Below are 20,766 nucleotides of genomic sequence, written 5' to 3'. Positions count from 1 at the left end.
GAGTCATAAAGAATGTATGCAATATTTAAAAATGTTGAAGTATATAGATTGTGTAACTTGTTTATGCTTCATTTGATGTATAGACATACCCTTCAAAATACTTCGTAATCTATAGAGACGTATTTAATATACCTCCCCTTTTTTATACGACCGCAAATTTTGAAAAAATTTTCGTCGTATATTGCTATCATGTTGGCGTCGTCGTCGTCGTCGTCGTCGTCGTCGTCGTCGTCGTCCGAATACTTTTAGTTTTCGCACTCTAACTTTAGTAAAAGTGAATAGAAATCTATGAAATTTTAACACAAGGTTTATGACCATAAAAGGAAGGCTGGTATTGATTTTGGGAGTTTTGGTCCCAACATTTTAGGAATTAAGGGCCAAAAAGGGCCCAAATAAGCATTTTCTTGGTTTTCGCACTATAACTTTAGTTTAAGTTAATAGAAATCTATGAAATTTTGACACAAGGTTTATGACCATAAAAGGAAGGCTGGTATTGATTTTGGGAGTTTTGGTCCCAACATTTTAGGAATTAAGGGCCAAAAAGGGCCCAAATAAGCATTTTCTTGGTTTTCACACTATTACTTTAGTTTAAGTTAATAGAAATCTATGAAATTTTGACACAAGGTTTATGACCACAAAAGAAAGGCTGGGATTGATTTTGGGAGTTTTGGTTTCAACAGTTTAGGAATTAGGGGCCAAAAAAGGGCCCAAATAAGCATTATTCTTGGTTTTCGCACAATAACTTTAGTTAAATAGATAGAAATCAATGAAATTTAAACACAATGTTTATGACCACAAAAGAAAGGTTGGTATTGATTTTGGGAGTTTCGGTCCCAACAGTTTAGGAATTAGGGGCCAAAAAGGGACCCAAATAAGCATTTTTCTTGGTTTTCGCACCATAGCGTTAGTATAAGTAAATAGAAATCTATGAAATTTAAACACAAGGTTTATGACTATTAGAGGAAGGTTGGTATTGATTTTGGGAGTTTTGGTCCCAATAGTTACGGAAAAAAGGGCCCAAAGGGTCCAAAATTAAATTTTGTTTGATTTCATTAAAATTGAATAATTGGGGTTCTTTAATATGCCGAATCTAACTGTGTATGTAGATTCTTAATTTTTGGTCCCGTTTTCAAATTGGTCTACATTAAGGTCCAAAGGGTCCAAAATTAAACTTAGTTTGATTTTAACAAAAATTGAAACCTTTGGGTTCTTGGATATGCTGAATCTAAAAATGTACTTAGATTTTTGATTATTGGCCCAGTTTTCAAGTTGGCCCAAATCGAGGTCCAAATTTAAACATTGTTTGATTTCATCAAAAATTGAATAATTGGGGTTCTTTGATATGCCAAATCTAACTGTGTATGTAGATTCTTAATTTTTGGTCCAGTTTTAAAACTGGTCTAAATTAAAGTGCAAAGGGTCCAAAATTAAACTAAGTTTGATTTTAACAAAAATTAAATTCTTGGGCCTCTTTGATATGCTGAATCGAAACATGTACTTAGATTTTTGATTATGGGGCCAGTTTTCAAGTTGGTCCAAATCAGGATCTAAAATTATTATATTAAGTATTGTGCAATAGCAAGTCTTTTCAATTGCACAGTATTGTGCAATGGCAAGAAATATCTAATTTCACAATATTGTGAAATAGCAAATTTTTTTTTAATTAAGAGTTATCTTTCTTTGTCCAGTATAGTAAGCAAGAAATATCTGCAAGATTTTTTTGGAATTGGAGTTATCTTTCTTTGTCCAGAATCAACTTAAATCTTTGTTATATACAATATACAATGTATATTCACTTTTTACTACCAACTGATAAATTTAAATAATCTTTATCATTCAGTGATAACAAGCAGTTTTTTTACATCTTAATATTTTATGATGTATTTAAATGAGTAGTAATTGTTGCAAACTCCATTAGAATATTTTAATTGAAATTAGTTTTTGAATAAGGGAAAGGGGTATGTGATTAAAAAATTGGGTTCAATTTTTCTCATTTGAAATTTCATAAATAAAAAGAAAATTTCTTCAAACATTTTTTTGAGAGGATTAATATTCAACAGCATAGTGAATTGCTCTAAGAGAAAACAAAAATTTTAAGTTCATTTGAATACATTCATTCTGTGTCAGAAACCTATGCTGTGTCAACTTTTTAATCACAATCCAAATTTAGAGCGGAATCCAGCTTGAATGTTGTGTCCATACTTGCCCCAACCCTTCAGGGTTCAACCTCTGCGGTCGTATAAAGCTTCGCCCTGCGGAGCATCTGGTTAAATATATCACAGAACAGATTCAATGTATACGATGCGGTTGCTGATTCAAAACGTTGTATTTTAGTAGCATTTTGAAGTCAATAACAAACTGGTAAAGAGACTAATTTTAGGGTTTCCAGGAGACATATTATGATTTATCACAATATTAATTATTTTTTAGCCATTGGTTTGTATTTGACTGAAACAAATTCTGAATGGAAAATAAGTTGCTAATGAGAACACCTATCACACTGTGTTTTTTCTTTTAATGGTCAAATTATCGCAATAACAAATATATCTTGCACGTGGCGTGGTTCAGTGTTAAGATGCTTGTGTATTTTACATCCATTATGGAAGCCCAATTGACTGTTATCACGTTACAAACAAGTAAACTTTTCAATTTATTCACAAATTATCACAGTCACGATCGTAAGTTTTTAATAGTTTGCGTCAAAGTTTAAATTTAGATCTACAAATGAACATACCAAAACAAGTGACGTCAGGTTCAATAGTATTTTTCAATCATTTAAACTTTAAACTAATAACACGAAAAAGTCAAAGGTTTAAAATGATGTCAGAAATATTTACAAATACAAATCGCTTATTGTCCTGTTTAACTAAATTTAGTTTAACGGACTGCATATGATACAGTACTTGTAAAATATTGTAAGGTAAGACCGATATCTTAATGTTAACATATAAAAAAACCAACAAAAAAAAAACTTGCTATAGGAATTAAACACATTATTCTTGAAAGTAGCGTATATTTTCCACAATTATTTCATTTTAGGAACTAGGTAATCAACTAATTAGTTCGAGTGACCATATGGATATTTTTTTAGCAAAATAATTTGTTCAATTATGCGAAGGAGCTAAATGGCCACATAAACGGCCGATATAAAAATATGAAAAGGCTTGACCATAGCAAAAATGTGATATATATTTTATGTTATATTTGTAACTATAGAATACATTTTTGTATACTTCAAAGATATTTGATACTGATTTTAGAATTGATTGATACATGTTTGAAATTACGTATCGCATCATAATAAAATCACACGATCCTTAATATAAGTATTTAGCACTACCAGTATATCATACTCTTTTCAAATATTTACTGAAGACCCTTATGATAACGATATAACACCATATCACAACACTATCAAAGAAACAACCCTTATGATTAATTATAAGTGCTAGTTGAAAAAAAGATCTTGAATCTTGTGACTTATATCATATTAAAAATGTCCTATAATTGTTTTGATAAAATTTGTGTGGAATTTGAGTTCCACTCGAATGATATATGAATATTTATCCGATATCACAACTTGAGCAAAGCCCAGGACCACATGTTGGATAAATTTGGAAGACTTTGTGATTATGAAAAAAAAAGTAAAATCACAAAATTACTGAACACCTAGGAAAATTCTTAACGGAAAGTTTTTAATCAAATAGCAAAACCAAAAGCTGTAACACATCACACGAATGGGTAACAACTGAGTTTCTCGAATATAACATGCAGTTACCGAATACAATGTGAAAGTTGAAGAAACAAATATCATAAATATTTTCTACTGGGGGACTAGTGCAAAAATAATAAAAGACGTGTTACTGCTGTAATCAAAAACCAAAGAGCTCGATTACACTGTTTCATGTCTTTCTGTATATATTTATAACAAAAACATCTTATCACGACAAGTGATATGTTATATCTGTATCAACATGATATTTCATTTAAAATACATATATAGTACAAAGGAAGCATTCTATTTTACGCTATATATACAGAAGACTATAGACCAGTGTAATCGTGCCCTTTGTTTTCTTATTTCAAACGGTGACAAATCTTAAAGTATTTATGCACTAGTCCTCTTATAAGTATATATATAAGAGAAATCAATGACAATTTGATAAACAGAATATATTGATATGTTCGAACTTGAGTTGGTATAATAACTAAACATTGTGAACTTTATTGGTCAGATGATGGGTTCATCCTCCCAGATAGTTATATATTCAGTTACTTTTTTAATACGTCATGTTTATCGTACAATTTAAAACGTAAATGTTTAAATGAATGAAAAAGGTTTGTCATAGATCTCTTTAATTTGTTGGTAAACAGAACATAAGTACTGTGACGTCAGAAAATATATCTATTTACAGTTCATTAAATATTAATATCAAGTAAATAGTAATAGTTGATATTCACTAATAGGTCTATTTACGATATAATCATTAGTGAGGAGAAATATAAAGGTCACAACGATACCGTTATCAGTATACAAGTTATTAATCTGAAAGCAGTTGTAGTAAACTTGTTAAAAGATGTAGGCATAGTTTAAACGTATTACTTATGTAAAATTACTAAGCACTTTCTGCTCGTGAAAATTTTAAATAAAGGCCACAGTAGTATTCCGCTGTTCGAAACTCATAAATCGATACAAAAAAAAACAAATCCGGGTTACAAACTAAAGCTGAGGGAAACGCATTAAATATAAGAGAACAACAACACAACATTAAAATGTAACACACAGGGAAAAACTTCTCTTTTTTTCGAACAAATATTTGATGTCATTCACCATTTGAATTTGTATAAACAATATTATTTGAATTTTTATGGAACCTATCCATTGACAAATTTTTGTCTTTTGTTTTCATTTTCAACTTTTTATATAAGTCTCATTATTATGTGGAAATACATGCATTACGACTTGGTTAAAATTAGATCTTTTACATTAGATCTTTCATATCGCACAAATAGATTTGTTTTCTACTGGTGTACCAAAAACGCACACAGAGTTCATTTTGCATATGTGTATCCATACATTTTATGCAATAATAAATGCATCCCTTTAATACAACCGACTAATGCCATGCTTTATTGAACGTGTATGTAAGATATTTATACAGATATTAGGCATCATCATTTGAATAAAGCAGGAGATATTTTCTTTTCGTATTCTGTATTTCCTAAGGAGAATTTTTTTATGGTAATTGTTCCTTTAAAAAGGTTTAAGCAGATTGCACTATTTAAATTTTTGTTGAATTTATGTCCTTTCGATATCTCCTGTACCATGATTCAAAACAACACGACTCCAAATATATGTATTCATCGAAGTCATAGTCCAGAACGAGTTTATAATTAATTTTGGATTATTCGATGTATCTTTTTCATATCATGTGATATCTCGTTTACAATAGTACACTAAATAATATGGAAGATAATGCATTGATAAGTGATAATGATTTACTAGAGGAAAGGTTTTTAGATTGCAGAATAAATGGTCAGGTTAGTTGCTTTAATTCACTTTTAATTGAAAACCAGATTCGTGCTCCATGTGTATTCGTCTATTGTAGCCATGTTTCACTGATCTTCCCTGATTTTAAGTTCGTGTTCTGCTGACCATTTTTTATTGGGGAGTCTTCTTCTGTTCAGAAGGATTAACATAAACTCACGTTATCGTTTGCCTTCGAAGAAGAAAAACAAGAACAAAAGAAACGACTACAAAATAAGCAGCTTCTTTAAAGTAAAAATGCATCCAAAATAGAATACTTAAACATTCTGGGTTGAAAACATTGTTATGTAAGAAAAGGTTTCCGACTTACTTTTTTTTCAAATATAGTTTGACTTTTCTGGCGATGTGAATAACCTAAGTCTTGATTTTTAATTTGTTTTCTTATGCATTTACCTTTACATTTTTGCCTCTTTTTTTTTTTTTTTTTTTTTAGACCAATCGGGTTCAAATTCCGATGATTCTTTAATTCTAGCGTGTTTAAGGTTTATAAAATCCATTTTCAAGATCATAACATTTTGACCTTTATAAACTATTTATGATACGGATAAAAATAATAATGAAAAGTCCATTTTTTCACTTAAGGCAAATTAAAACTATCCCAAATCTAGTATAATATCAATTTGTCTTCATTTGTAACCGTTGACTGACCCTGTTTATAATAAATCCATTCGAGCAAAAACGATATTTAAACTATAATAACCATGCCGAGCTTAGTTCATTAGGTAAATTTTTCCAAGGTCAATGCACCTTGGACATGAAAACACATTTTCTTGTTCATTCTTATTTGTTGATGATATTTTATCAAATTATTTATCTTTCATTTTTCAACTTATTTTACCGTTTTGTATGTTTTCGTTTTCCTATCAATACAATCTTAAAATAAATGTAGTATATACCTCTCTATTCAGCTTTTTTTTTTAAATTCTCAAGAAAAAACAAAAGGGTCCAGAATACAAATTTAAAACATGTATGTCCTTAGTGACCCGGAATTGTTTCACTATCAGAGGGTCGATGCAGTTAATATTGTAAGGTTTTTCAACAATTTCACATATACCCACAAAATGCGCAAGGACGACTATCGGCACAAGTGAGCGTTCCGCGACGTTCTCAATAAAATATAAATAAGAAAGGATTTCGAAGTCGTACATAACGCTTTATACTTCGCTGTTGCACATTTCAATACTGTTTTGAATCCTCAATGCTCTTCAACTTTGTACTTGTTTGGCTTTATAAATATTTTGATATGAGCGTCACTGGTGAGTCTTATGTAGACGAAATGCGCGTCTGGCGTACTAAATTATAATCCTGGTACCTTTGACAACTATTTACATCATTGCATTGAATAAGCTTCATACCAATAATATATTTATTAACTTGGCGTTAAGACAATGCAAGGGTTTACTATACTTTAGATGACACAATCCTACATTATTAGCAGGTGGCAGCTCCAACTGTTACTTTTCCTCTATGCATAACCAATTTAATCCCATTTTAGATAGCGTAACTAATTTTACTGTAATAAAGGCGTTCAGTATGCTGAAGTCCCTGTAACGATTAAGCAGGTGATAATTTATACTTGTTATAGAAACCCATTTTATCCAACATAATCTAAATTGAGATATCACAGTTACTATTGCTGGAATAAAAATTGGCATCGACCTGGGAGTAGTATATTTATTCTAGCCAGACCATTAATGGTTATATCGATTTATCCTTCCAGGTGTCGGATGTACGCCATGTAGAACTAAAGTTTATTTTCTCCCACTATAACTACATTAGACTATTTATATATTTTCTTGCAACACAGTTCCAGAGGACGTTTTAATTTTTAACTCCCACCGTATGAAGTCAACGTCATCATAACTATATAAAAGACCTTCTGATAAAAAAACTATTATAACATTCTTACCATGGTTCAGTTGACAGTAAGCTTATTCGTAATTAATAAGATCATTTTTATAAAGATTGATTCTTTCATTTGCGAGATACATTTTATCCCTCGAGATGGTTAGATGTTTGAATGAGAATTGTTGATCATTGAATTTCTTTTCTGTAGGACACATTTTCCTTTCATTTTCAATGGAATAACAAATGGATAGAAGATGAACAAAAATCCAACCGGTTGGGAGTCAAATAAACGACGAAACATTAGAGTAATATTTTAAAAAAGATGCTGCATTAAGTAATTATTAAAAAGAAATATTTTTTTTTAATTTTTCCTGCTTTCTAAATAACATAGCCAATAAATATTTACAAAACTTTATACTCAGAACTATGACAAAAATCGATTAAAGCTAACATAGTCTTTAAAGAGTACAATATTTTTAGGTATTGTACCTTAATAGCATTGTTTTATGTTTCTTAAAACAATTTGATGATGAATCTGTCATATTTTCTTTAGTGGACAAATTTGAATAATTGATTTATATATGGCTTTATCAGAAGTGATTTCTTCTTAAAACAGCATTGAAATACTTAAATAACCTTGCTGACGTCACAGCATCAACGCGTTACAGAAAATTTGTTAATTGTCTAGCAACAATTGACATGTATATTATGATTGTGGTACTGATGAAATTATAAAGAGTTGCTACACTATTTTCCCTGCAGCTAATGGTTAGAGTCGGAGATCTTACTACTTCTTCATTGTAGTATATAACTTTTATGAGTAAAATTGCCCCTGAAGCAGTCAACACATACTTGAGTGTAAGTGACAGCCAGCTCTGAGTGACATTTGACGAAAACAGCATCATTAAACGATTTAGCTTCCACCATTGTGTTTCATGTTGATTTATTTGTGTTTCACATATACTTTTTTTTCTTTGCAGGTACCAAAAGATAGATCAGTTCGTTTGCGAGTTATGCCAGAGCAGAGCAATGACTATAGGGTGGTAGTATTTGGGGCAGGAGGCGTCGGTAAATCTTCTCTTGTTTTAAGATTTGTCAGAGGAACATTTAGAGAGAGTTATATACCAACTATTGAAGATACATATAGACAAGTTATTAGCTGTAACAAACAAGTGTGTACACTTCAAATAACCGATACAACCGGAAGTCATCAGTTTCCTGCAATGCAGCGTCTCTCTATATCTAAAGGACATGCTTTTATTTTAGTGTATTCAATAACTAGTCGACAGTCTCTTGAAGAACTGAAACCTATTTATGATGAAATTATAGAAATCAAACACGATTTAGAACATATTCCCGTAATGTTAGTTGGAAATAAATGCGACGAAATTAACCGAGAAGTGCCGACTTCCGAATGTGCAGAACTTGCGAAAAGATGGAACTGTGCGTTTTTAGAAACATCAGCAAAAACTAATCACAATGTGAAAGAATTGTTTCAGGAATTATTACAGTTAGAAAAAAGACGGACAATGAGTCTTCAGTTAGAAACAAAAAAGACAAAATCGCAGAAAAGGAAGGAGAAGTTGAAGGGAAAATGTAATCTAATGTAGCCGATTTTGTATGTTGGATGTACGAGTCCGTGATACGGCGCACGAGTACAGTGTGGATTATACATTCCAACAAATAGGTGTGTATCATACACCGCCAAAAATCACGTGTTAGAAAACGTCATTACGTTAGCCATTAATATTTTGGATTTATTTAGCAGGTTATGTTAACAATATGCATAATCAAATAATTTGATGTTCAAGAGTCAGTGACTTTGTCATAATGTTAGTTATTTAATTATTATTTTTCCTTGAAGAGGTTATGTTAACGTTGTTATTATGCAGGAGAAGTTTTTTCGTTGAGTTCACAAATATTCAATTATTACACAACAATTTGTTTTTTTATTTAAATCTGGTAGACTATGGTTATCATCGATGAGAAATTAGTTTAAATCTTGAACTAGTTTATCACTTTCGTTCAATGAAGGTGTTTACGATGGTAACAATAAAAAAACTACCAAGACAAATAGATTATTGACTTCTTACAGATTTTATAGAAAAAATAAACCACACAAAATTAATGGCAGTTACAACAGTTCAGGAACTCTCGGTCAGCTTTGTGACGTTTAACCATTCATAAAAAACATACAGTTTATACCGAGGGGAAAATCGATTCGAGAAAGAGAATTTCATTTCAGGACAATCTGCGAGCCAAGAATAATACAAGGACAAAATAGAATAAGTGATATGTGCTCAATTCTATAATATATAATAAATAGGAAGTCAATACCAGAACAATGTGAACAAGGTATACTTTATATACAAAGATATTTCTCATATTATATACAGCACAAGAACAAGTTTCTACAATATATGAGAACATTTTGTATCAGCATATTTTCGATTGGGTACTTGCGAATGAATTTCTATTTTCGATTTTTCAAACTCTAGGTCGATGCTACTGCTGATGAAGGTTTCCGTTCATTATTTTGTCGTGTCAACTTTTGGATTCGAGTGTTATGACTGAGTCTTTTTAGTGCACAAATTTTAATCCATGTATCTATGAGTTTATTTATAACTTCTGGGTCGATGCCACTCCTAGTTAAGATTTCTTACCTGATCGTACAACCAGCAAAGTAGTCACCACATATGTTATGACACGAATAATCATGCATTGACATGGTAATAATAATGAATTAACTGTTTGCAAAAACATAGAATTTTTCGAAATTCTAAGATAATAAACTGATCATAGATACTAGACTACAGTTTATCTACAAAATACTCGTGAATAACGCTCGAATCTAGAAGATGAAGTGACAAAATAATGAAGAAAAAATAACGGAGAGAAAACCCGCATTAGAAGTCATCGACCTAGTGGTCGTTGAAACAAAAATAGAAACTCATTCGAAAGTACCCAATCGAAAATGTGCTGATACAAAATGTAATGTTCTTTGCCAAGGAATATATTACCTACTACCGAGCTGTATTTGACAAAACCTTTGTTATTTGGGGTCTTTGGTGGTCCTCAACCACTTATGTAGACGACACGCGCGGCTGACGTACAACATTTGAATGGTGGTAACTGTGACAAGTTAATGATAAGGATTAGTTGCTCCTTGACACACCTTGGTTTCTTAAATCTAATTTAGATTTAGAAAGCTTTCAATATTCATATAAAACGAATTCCTCCGTAATATCAGGCTCATTTTCAGCGGTTTAATCGGATGTGTTTTCTAAATGAAGAGAATTGTAATTATTTCTGTAAAGAGTGATTATCGGAGATTTTCTTATTGAATCAACAATTATTAGCTGAAACTTGAAAATAATCTCAAATTAAGATCTACACATAGAATTGTCATGCCTGAAAGTAATTCCATGTGACAAAAGTTAAAGTCTGATTTCGTTAAGCTTTAGATCTATATATGAAGTGCAACTCTGATCGACCTATTTACCTCAAGATGAACCGGCTAATATGATTGTTAAAGAAGTTCGAAATGTAACCAAAAACTCCTATTTTCTAATGTGTAAAGTCAGCAGTCCGTGAAATACGAGGGAGTACTTAGTAACCACATAATGAAATCAAATATTTTCTTTTTTTACTTCTTCAGCGTGAACACTATCGAGTTTCGAATGACCAGAAAAACCTAAACCGTTTCAAGCATAACATAACTATACGTTCCAAGCAATATTATGAAAGAACGATCATTGTTTTTTTTTAGATTAGAGTCTAGCATTTTTCACTGATTATGCTGTGACAATTACTGATACATTCTATATAAACATGTTGACCACAAGTGAAAGTATGAGCTTGGTAGCCATAAATTAACCCCCAAATAAGTCGAAGAGAGTAAGTAGTTTCATTAAAACAAAAAAATGCAAGCTTTCATTCGCGAGAGAGTGTACTTCCAATTTATTGGTTTATCTATCCAAAGACATGCGTTGTCAAATGACTTCCTTATTCGAATCGTTTACCCTACGTCACGAACAGAAGAAATGTACATATAAAGGGGGAGGGAAATACAGTGATCAAATGTCCATGCAGGTATCCTCATAGAAAACATATGTTTTCTGTATAAAAATATACAAATGCCTCTTTGTATATGCAACTTTAATACCTTAATGAGTTTCATACAAATTGTTGTTTTGTAACAGGCAATTAAGTGTAAAATTTATAATCTTATATAAGTTTGAAGTAGTTACTGCATCAGTTAGACTGAGCCACGCTTATAAATATAAATGTTCACTTTTGCTATTATAATTTGAATTTATATATAAAGAAAAAGAGAGTATATACAGAAATAGTTAGGTAGATATATTATCTGAACTAAGCCAGGCATGTGGTACTAGTAGTTGATTCCCATTCGTCTGATGTATTCGAACGTTTGATTTCGCCATTTGTTAACGGACTTTCTGCAGCTTAGAATTTTCATTTGAGTTCGTTTTTTCACCTTTTAATAGCTTACTATACTGTGTTCACTTTTCTCATGTCTTCTGTACAAGTTAATACTATCCTTATCAAGAAAGAGATAAACCAATAAACTGGAATTACAATCTCTTACAAATAGAACTTTGCATTTGTCATTGTTTCTATGAAACTAGCACTCATCAACACCTCCGTGTATTATCGCTACCCAGTCCGTACTTTTCTTCTTAAGACAAGCATAGGTATGGATAGGTTTGAAGTAATACTTGAATTTTGTTGAACTAAGACAAGACAAAAGTTTAAGTTGAAAAACAAGTCACTAGATCGGACTATTTTTATGATGATATAAAGGGTATCAGGTTTTAACATTCAATCTAAAATTATAGGATCATGAATACAAAAAATATATCAGTAAACCACAAATATTTATGCAGTTTCCAAGCTCTATGAATGAAGCGTAAGCCAACAATAATGAATTTGTAGACGTATCAATATTACTTTCTACAATGGTTCGCCGCTCATACACTGTGTTTCTTGCTTTACACCACCACGTTAAAGAGCACATTCCGTATTCCGTTTTTCCAAAAATAAAGAAGAAAAAAATAATGGTAAAGAAAACTCATGACACAAAAGAGAGACAAAAACAAAATCGTCAATGAAAAATCATTATTTTAGATGAAGCGATTCGGTCAGCGCTTGAAAATTAAGTATTTTACTTCTATTAACGTTTTTTTTTTTTATCTCATTCAACAGAACCCAATTATAATCTTATATATTGCAGACACCACATCTCGTGTGACTCAAAAATCATTGTTAGCAGGGAATCAGTAAGAAAGGAATTCAATCTAGTTTACAAAATTTAGTTGACACGATTAAATGTTAACCTATATCCTGCAAAACCAAACACGTTGATAAAATCACTCGAATGAAACTAATTAATGTTTTTTTATCAAGTATTTTGTGAACTTGTTTGTCTTCCCATTGCTTATCATTTTTTGAATAACGTTTGTCAGCTTTTCTTACACTTACGAGTATTTGAAGTCCCTTCGGTATGTTCCTCTTTTTTATTCCTTAGTACAGATCTTAAGAACGTTTAGAGCCCGAAGTTTATGATATTTATATCTTTTGGAGTTATTCCTATGGATTAACTTAAACGTCAACGCTGTCTTCTCTATCGGAATTATCTGTTTATAACGTTATATATTTTGACCTGGCGTATTATTGTCAAACAGTAAACAAATTGTCTCATCTTTGACTTTATACAGTTAACTCCAATTTGGATTATAATTCAAAATACTATCAATACCCTATCTCATCTATGTTAAACAAATAAAGAAAAGCATTCACGTAATCTAATAAAATCAAATCTTATGTGTAAGAAATTAAATGTAAAACGTGTTTTTAGTACAAAAGAACTAGAGGCTCTCAAGAGCCTGTATCGCTCACCTGATTCTACTTGGGTTTTTGAAATCATTTGATAACATATAAAATTTGGCTAAAAGTAATAATACAACCTCATACGGAAAGGAAAATTCAGGCTATGTTGGGTTTTATTCAAAAGGCCCCCACTGGCGGACATCTTGTATGATGGATCGGCTACAAAGTAACAACACTTGGTCAGCACCTCATAAGGAACATTCATGCAATGTTTGGTTTCATTCCATTCCGTGGTTCTCAAAAAGAAGTCATTTGTATGCATTTCCCATATGTCCTATGTTACACTAAGTCCCCCGCTGGCGGCCATCTTGGATGATGGATCAACTACAAAGTAACAACACTTGGTAAGCACCTCATAAGGAACATTCATGTCATGTTTGGTTTCATTCCATTCAGTGGTTCTCTAAAAGAAGTCATGTGTATGCATTTCCCGTAGGGTCCTATGTTTAACTAAGTCCCCCGCTGGCGGCCATCATGGGTGATGGATTGGCTACAAAGTAACAACACTTGGTCAGCACCTCATAAGGAACATTCATGCCATGTTTGGTTTCGTTCCATTCAGTGGTTCCCTAAAAGAAGTAATTTGTATGCATTTCTCATAGGGTCCTATGTTAAACTAAGTCCCCCGCTAGCGGCCGTCTTGGATGATGGATCGGCTACAAAGTAACAACACTTGGTCAGCACATCATAAGGAACATTCATGCCATGTTTGGTTTCATTCCATTCAGTGGTTCTCTGGAAGAAGTTCAAAATGTAAAATGTTAACGACGACGACGACGACGGACGAGGTGAGCTAAAAATGTGGAAACAATCTAAATGTTGAAATATGTTTCACACTGTTAATTCAATTTTAAAAATCTCCTTTGTATAATGCCATCGCTTTATAAAACAACGATCGATTGAAGTTAACAGAAAAATAACAAAATACCAAACTCCGAGAAAAATTCTAAATCATGGAACGTCCCTAAACAAATGACAAAATCAAAAGTTCAAATAGATAACTACTGTCATATTCCTGTATTATGACAATTATTTTCTTATATAAAAAATGGTGTTTTTTTTAACTAGCTTAATTTCTCACTTGTAACAATTGCTAGAAATTCTATTATATTGACAACGATTTGTAAAGAAAAACAAACAGACATAATAGGTAAATCTGTCAAAGATAGGGATGCAGCAGTGAACATTGTGTTATAATCTTAATCAAAATAAAAACATCAAATATGTCAACAAAAAGACAAAAAAGGCATTTAGAAAGCACATTAAAAAAACGAAAAAAAAAAAAATAAATACCATAGCACAATAGTAACCCAGTGTTCATAAACAGCTTATGTATTCAACGTTGTGTTTCACAACCTGGATTAGAAACGATACTATATCATAAGGAGATGAATACATTTGTGTGGCTCTTTTGTCTGTAGAATTACTTATTCTATACACACGTTTGATATCATAACCGCGTTTTTTATACTCCTCGGAGTATGGTTAATGTAATGGAAAATATTAAATAGTTGCTTGTCACTCTTCGTTAAATGTTGTTGTTCTTTTTGCTGTGACGTTTCTATATTCTGACGAGTTTATCAAACCCGTTTATTATTTATGGTAATGACTTCCCACACACAAACTAATCAAGGATATATCATTAGTTTTCCAAAGAATAATTAGTATATAGCAGGAGTTGTGTGACTTTAATTATATGTCCAATAAATAAATAAGACGTTTGTGGATCAGTTCGAGCCGTCAAAGTCAAAGAGATCAAATCTGATCGATATCGTTTTTACCCATTCCTGTTTACGCGTCTCAAAATCAGGAGTGGGCTACATAGCAACCTTTCAGATTACTTATTATTACGACCCTAACGTATTACTAAATGCCAAATATATTGTTGTCAATCAACCTTCGAAAGATATGGCATTTGTTGTTCACTTGGTTCGCTGATTGATAGCGTTAGATTTTGTCAGTTTTTATCAATATCCCAGTTTTGAATTGGCATTGGTGTTCAGTATTTTAGGTACACTTATTTCATCAGTTGTATGTTTCAAGAGTAAAATTTATAAAGCCAGAGTAAATACAAACTACTGTATTATAAACACAAGAATATACCATAGAATGTTACATTTTATCATTAACTCAATGAAATAACTCAGCATCTTGCATTGTACATTGTAGAGATGAAATGTTGTCATGAGAGATCCTGATAATCGTCCATTTTAACACATCGCGTTACATTTTATTATGGTTCCTCATGAATAAATACTTTTCCATATGTTATCAGAAATTATTTTCTGGTTTGTTATCTAGGCGATGTTCTTAAAAGGTCAATGAAACACTTAAATTCTGAAAAAAAGTATTGCCTTAAAAGTTAGATAAGCATTTTCAAAGAGAAGACAAATGTCAACAGATACCATTCAAAAGAATCCAATATAAGTGCAATTCGGATAATAACACATGCGATTAATACTTCCAGTAATTGAAATGCCCACTCAATGTTTTCATCTGCTAACTTGTAATAAGAATTGTATATTAGTTTACCCATTTACTTCCTAGGGGAATCAATGCTTTTCTCTTGATAGACAAATGTTATATATTAGGGCTTTTACATCTAAGATATAGTACCTGCACAATAATGACGTCTGTTTCATGTACTAGTATGTATTAGAACAGACGTAAATGCTTGTTCTTTACATAAAAACACGTACGTTATAATGCTGTGGTTTTGTCCATGAAAACAAGATGCGTATAAATGTGTTCAATTATCGTATAATATAAAAAAATGTTCGGTAATGGATATCACTGCTTTTCGATAAAAAAATACCTAGGTTTTTTCAACAGTTTGTTTGACTAAAAACCTTTCATTCGTCTGTCTTACGAAATGATAACCCTTGTATCTTTGGTGGCTATTGCTTAGATTGATGGAAAGTTTTAAAAAGGATATTTTCCTCGATCATGCAATTAAGATATCTGTTGTTAGACTTGCTATTTTATGATCGTACGATTTTTTAAATTCTCTAAGTATGAGTACTTATTAGTGCTTAAAAGGCATCGCAAGAAAAATAACTTGAATTCTAAATATTTATTGTATAGCAGTCAAATAAGGTCAACTTGGATTTAGTCTAAACAGCGAACGTCAGGAAGGATAAATAAAGGCAACAGTAGTATACCGCTGTTCAAAACTCATAAATCCATGGACCAAAAATAAAATCGGTGTAACTAACTAACACTGAGGTATACGCATAAAAAAATAAGAGGAGAACAACGACACAACATTGAATGTAACACACACAGAAACGGACTAAGCATTCGAAAATCCTATGAGAATAACAAATATAACATCAAAACCAAATACCTGAATTTGGGATTGATAAGTACCGTGACACGTCTTATAGTAATGTGAATTCACACTTAAAAATAAGAGAAAACAAACGACACAACGAAAACACAACGTTAAAATGTAACACACAGAAACGAACTATAATTTAGCAATGGCCATATTCCTGACTTAGTACAGGACATTTTTAAAAGGAAACAATGGTGGGTAGAACCTGGTATTGTGGCAGGTCAAATCTTCCTCTTTTGTGGCCATGTGAAATATAACATTAAAATGACAACACAACATTACAGGACTGCAATATAAAAATAATAGGAGAACACAATTGACAAAGAAACACACGAATAATAGCTAACAAAAGGCAACAAGTTTAAAATTTCAATACGCCAGAAGTGCATTTTATCCACACAAGACTTACCAGTGACGCCCAGATACAAAAGTTTGAAAGCCAAAACAAGTGCAAAGTTGAGCACCGAGGACCAAAAGTTCAAAAAATCTGTGCCAAACTAGGTACTAGAACATCCCTATTATTTAGAATAATTTATACTTTTGTAAACAGTAAATTTTATAAAATTACTTTACAAAAGATATATGATAAAACTGAAGTATTAAATAATTACAGGAAACAACCAACATTATATAACTCGACAAAATGTACAAAAAATAGACACATCTGAATAAGTTAAAACCTCAACGCCAAGTGACGTCATATTTGAAATTGTAAAAAATGCCCAAAAAATGACGTCACCTATGAATTTGTAAAACAGATCGACAAAAAAAAAATGACGTCACATTTGAATGAATAAGATAAAATTAGAATTGATTTAAGATTATATTTGAACTAAATACTGATATTACATTTAATAAAAATGTACATTTCTAATTACTGATATTACATTTGATAACAATGAACATTTCGAATTTTTGGAATACTAAGCTTTTCTACCTCAGGCATAGATTACCTTAGCTGGATTTGGCCAAACTTTTAGGAATTTTGGTCCTCAATGCTCTTAACTTCGTACTTTATTTGGCTTTTTTAACTTTTTTGGATTCGAGCGTCACTGATGAGTCTTTTGTAGACAAAACGCGCGTCTGACGTATATACAAAATTTAGTCCTGGTATCTCCGATGAGTTTATTTATATTCAATACTTATTTTAAAATAGCAAACCAAGGTAGCAACTTACTATATTATATAGGTATGTCCGGTTTGTTTTGAATCTAACTTCAAACGTAAAACATCGTACAGCAAACATCGTTGAACAAAATGAAATCTAATAAATGAAGGCGGTGATTAATTTTCTTTAATTTTTTTACCATAACACATGAATATAATAAAAAAGACGTCAACACATTTGACAAATCCGATGAAAATTACAAATAAAACATTAAACATTTAAACTAAATACATGAATTAGGGATAGATAAGTACCATAACACGTCTCATAGTAATGCGAATTCACACTCAGCAAAAACAGTCATAATTGGGAATAATTCACGTTTGGTAATTAAAAGATAAGACGACGTAATGACAAACAACAATCTTCCATGTGGTTAAAATGTCCTTAGCTAGTTTGGTCAAAGACACATTGTATGTATCCACCAATTCGCGATGGTGTCGGAGTGTCAATGTTATTCTGTCCTCCCAATAACTTTGTTGGAGCAGTTTCTGCGTAAGGGGCACACTCCTGTATATGAATAAACTCATCATAGATACCAGGACTAAATTTAGTATACACGCCAGACGCGCGTTTCGTCTGCTAAAGAATCATCAGTGAGGTCCGTATAGGGTGAACAAGCACGAAAATAACGTATCAATTGTGATACGTAAACACCATACGAAGGGGCAGAGGGTATGTTACTGCTGATAAATCGGAAATTGATAATTTGGAAGTTGAAATCGTCCTGTTTATCATAGATTTTCGTGTGAAGTTGTCCATCTTGAGGAAAAGGTCAAGGTATGAAGCAGTCCTTCTAGTATCAGTAGTATCCTTAATTTCAAGTTCACTGGGATATACTAGTATGAGATGTTAGTATTGGCTTAAATATGGGTTATTCGATGATAAAACATCATCAATATATCGGAAAGTAAAATTAAAGAATTTCGCAAGGTGCTTTTTTTTTGTCTTAAGAAGGTTCTGAATGAATTATGCTTCATACGAGTACAAAAACAAATCGGCCAGCAGGGGTGCACAATTAGTACCCATTGGAATACCGACTGTCTGTTGAGATATAAATCCTCCAAACTCAACAAATATATTGCCGATCAAAAAGTCCAGCATTTTGATTATATCATCTTCAATATATTTTCTGGAGGATTCAGTGTAATTCCTCGCAAAATATGAATTATTGTTACCCAAAACAAGAAATTTGTATTTACGATTCCATTTTTATAGAAAAAATGTTTTATGAGATGGTGAAGTCGATCTTTCAACTGAGCATGGGGAAAAGTAGTGTATAACGTAGAAAAATCTAAAGTTTTTATGTTGCTGCAAAATTGCAAAGGTTGTGATCGGAGATTAAGCAGTAGATCTTTCAAATAATTTTTGAGAATCCACATCTGGTTAACACCACTGGTAGAATATATCTCATTACGTAATTTTTGAAGCCCATCTTTAACTGTAAAAAGAATAGTAGTCAGTACTTTAGAAAGATGTTTAGTCGAACATTTTGAAGACCCAGCTATGTGTCGATCTTTATATGGAGTTTTTTTATAATTTAGGTATCAAGTATAATGAAGGAAAGTTTTCTTCGTTTTCTTTGATGTTGATACCAAAAGAAAGAAGGACAGATTTATGATTTTGTAAAATTTCGTCCTTGGTAAATGATGTTAAAGAATATGTATGGTTACCAGTATTTTTATTTATTCCAAGCTCTGTTGTGAGACATTGCATATAATATTTTTCACATATGAAGACAGTATCATTGGAGGCTTTATCTGCTGGAACAACGACATACTTGTCATATAAAGAGGATAAAGCATGCACAACATCCGCATTCTCGAAAGGGTTAGTAATTCTTGTACTCATATTACATCGTAGTTTTTGTATACGCCTCTGGATGCATGATAAACTGATATATAAAATTCAAAATAAATTATTTTGATTTGATAATTTAATATTTAAAAAGCAAATAAATTGACGAATCTATTACAGCTAACAATGTATTTTTTTTCAATCAAGAAATGTCCATTAAACCAAACCGAATGCGATAACCAATCATGCTAGAAAATGACAAATTCGGATTACCGTTTTCCAGAATTTGCCATCATTAGGAACACCGAATGCCCAAATGAGGAAAGTCTACAAGGAAGTAAAAAGGTACAAAAAGAACTAAAGAACCGGGAAATAAAACAAATTTTATAATATTGAAAACTCTTCAACTTTTGAATTTGAATTTGTCTTCAAACTGTTTTAAAGACTTCATGTTTTGCCTTGATCAATAACTTACTTTGATTCTATGCTGTCCTTCACAATTTTATAACTTAATTCTCTTCTGATTGAGATTGAACTTTATGAAATTTTCGAATCACTTATTTCTAATCTAGATATTATTCATTACGTCTATTGAATTGCTATCCTTCTTTAATATGCATTAAAATCAGATAAACTTAATAAATATGAAGTTTTACTACAGGTAATGTGTGTTAAGCATAGTGAACACATGTTTCAAAATTGAATTCTTTATCAGAAAGACACGTGCGAAACGGTTGGAGGGTTTCATAACCTCAATATTGATGCAAGATCGGTTACAGAAATTGGTATTTTGTAACAACATCATATCTAATTTAAATTTTCGTGTCGACATAATCACCCACATGCCATCAACATTTATATAATGACATCCTTTGCTGTCACAATTGTACTTTTATAAATGTCAGAAGCGAATCGCGGTCAATTTGATGTGATTCCATGGAGAAATCGCGTATACTTTTATCGAATTTAAGATATGATGGGGCTGTGTAGTTTTTGTCTAAAGCAAATAAAAAGGTAAAGGTGGATTGAATTTATTTTTCCTATAGATTCACTATTCAACTCATTGGGAACCAGACAGAAATTTATCAACTCGTCGTGACTGTCTAACACTCTACCGTTATATCTTCAAATAATGATGAGATAATACTTTGTACGGAT

At 31.7% G+C, this 20,766-nt stretch overlaps 1 protein-coding gene across 5 annotated transcripts in view; it reads left to right on the top strand.

Annotated features, from left to right (window-relative positions):
• Window positions 1-9,336, top strand: part of LOC134685678 (GTP-binding protein Di-Ras2-like) — a 47,843-nt gene extending 38,507 nt beyond the window's left edge. For 3 of the 5 annotated variants that reach the window (XM_063545648.1, XM_063545664.1, XM_063545670.1), the window contains exon 2: window positions 8,377-9,336. In XM_063545648.1, the coding sequence (XP_063401718.1) occupies window positions 8,377-9,006 (630 nt within the window). In that variant the 3' untranslated portion in view covers window positions 9,007-9,336. Of the gene's footprint in view, window positions 1-2,775; window positions 2,921-5,427; window positions 5,542-8,376 lie in introns of those variants that run through there. The other 2 variants (XM_063545669.1, XM_063545657.1) reach the window with 2 other exon arrangements.
• Window positions 9,337-20,766: the final 11,430 nt, after the last annotated feature.

This window comes from Mytilus trossulus, chromosome 1 (assembly GCF_036588685.1).
Source record: "Mytilus trossulus isolate FHL-02 chromosome 1, PNRI_Mtr1.1.1.hap1, whole genome shotgun sequence".
Classification (NCBI taxonomy): domain Eukaryota; kingdom Metazoa; phylum Mollusca; class Bivalvia; order Mytilida; family Mytilidae; genus Mytilus; species Mytilus trossulus.
This window is presented reverse-complemented; position numbering and strand designations above follow the sequence as displayed.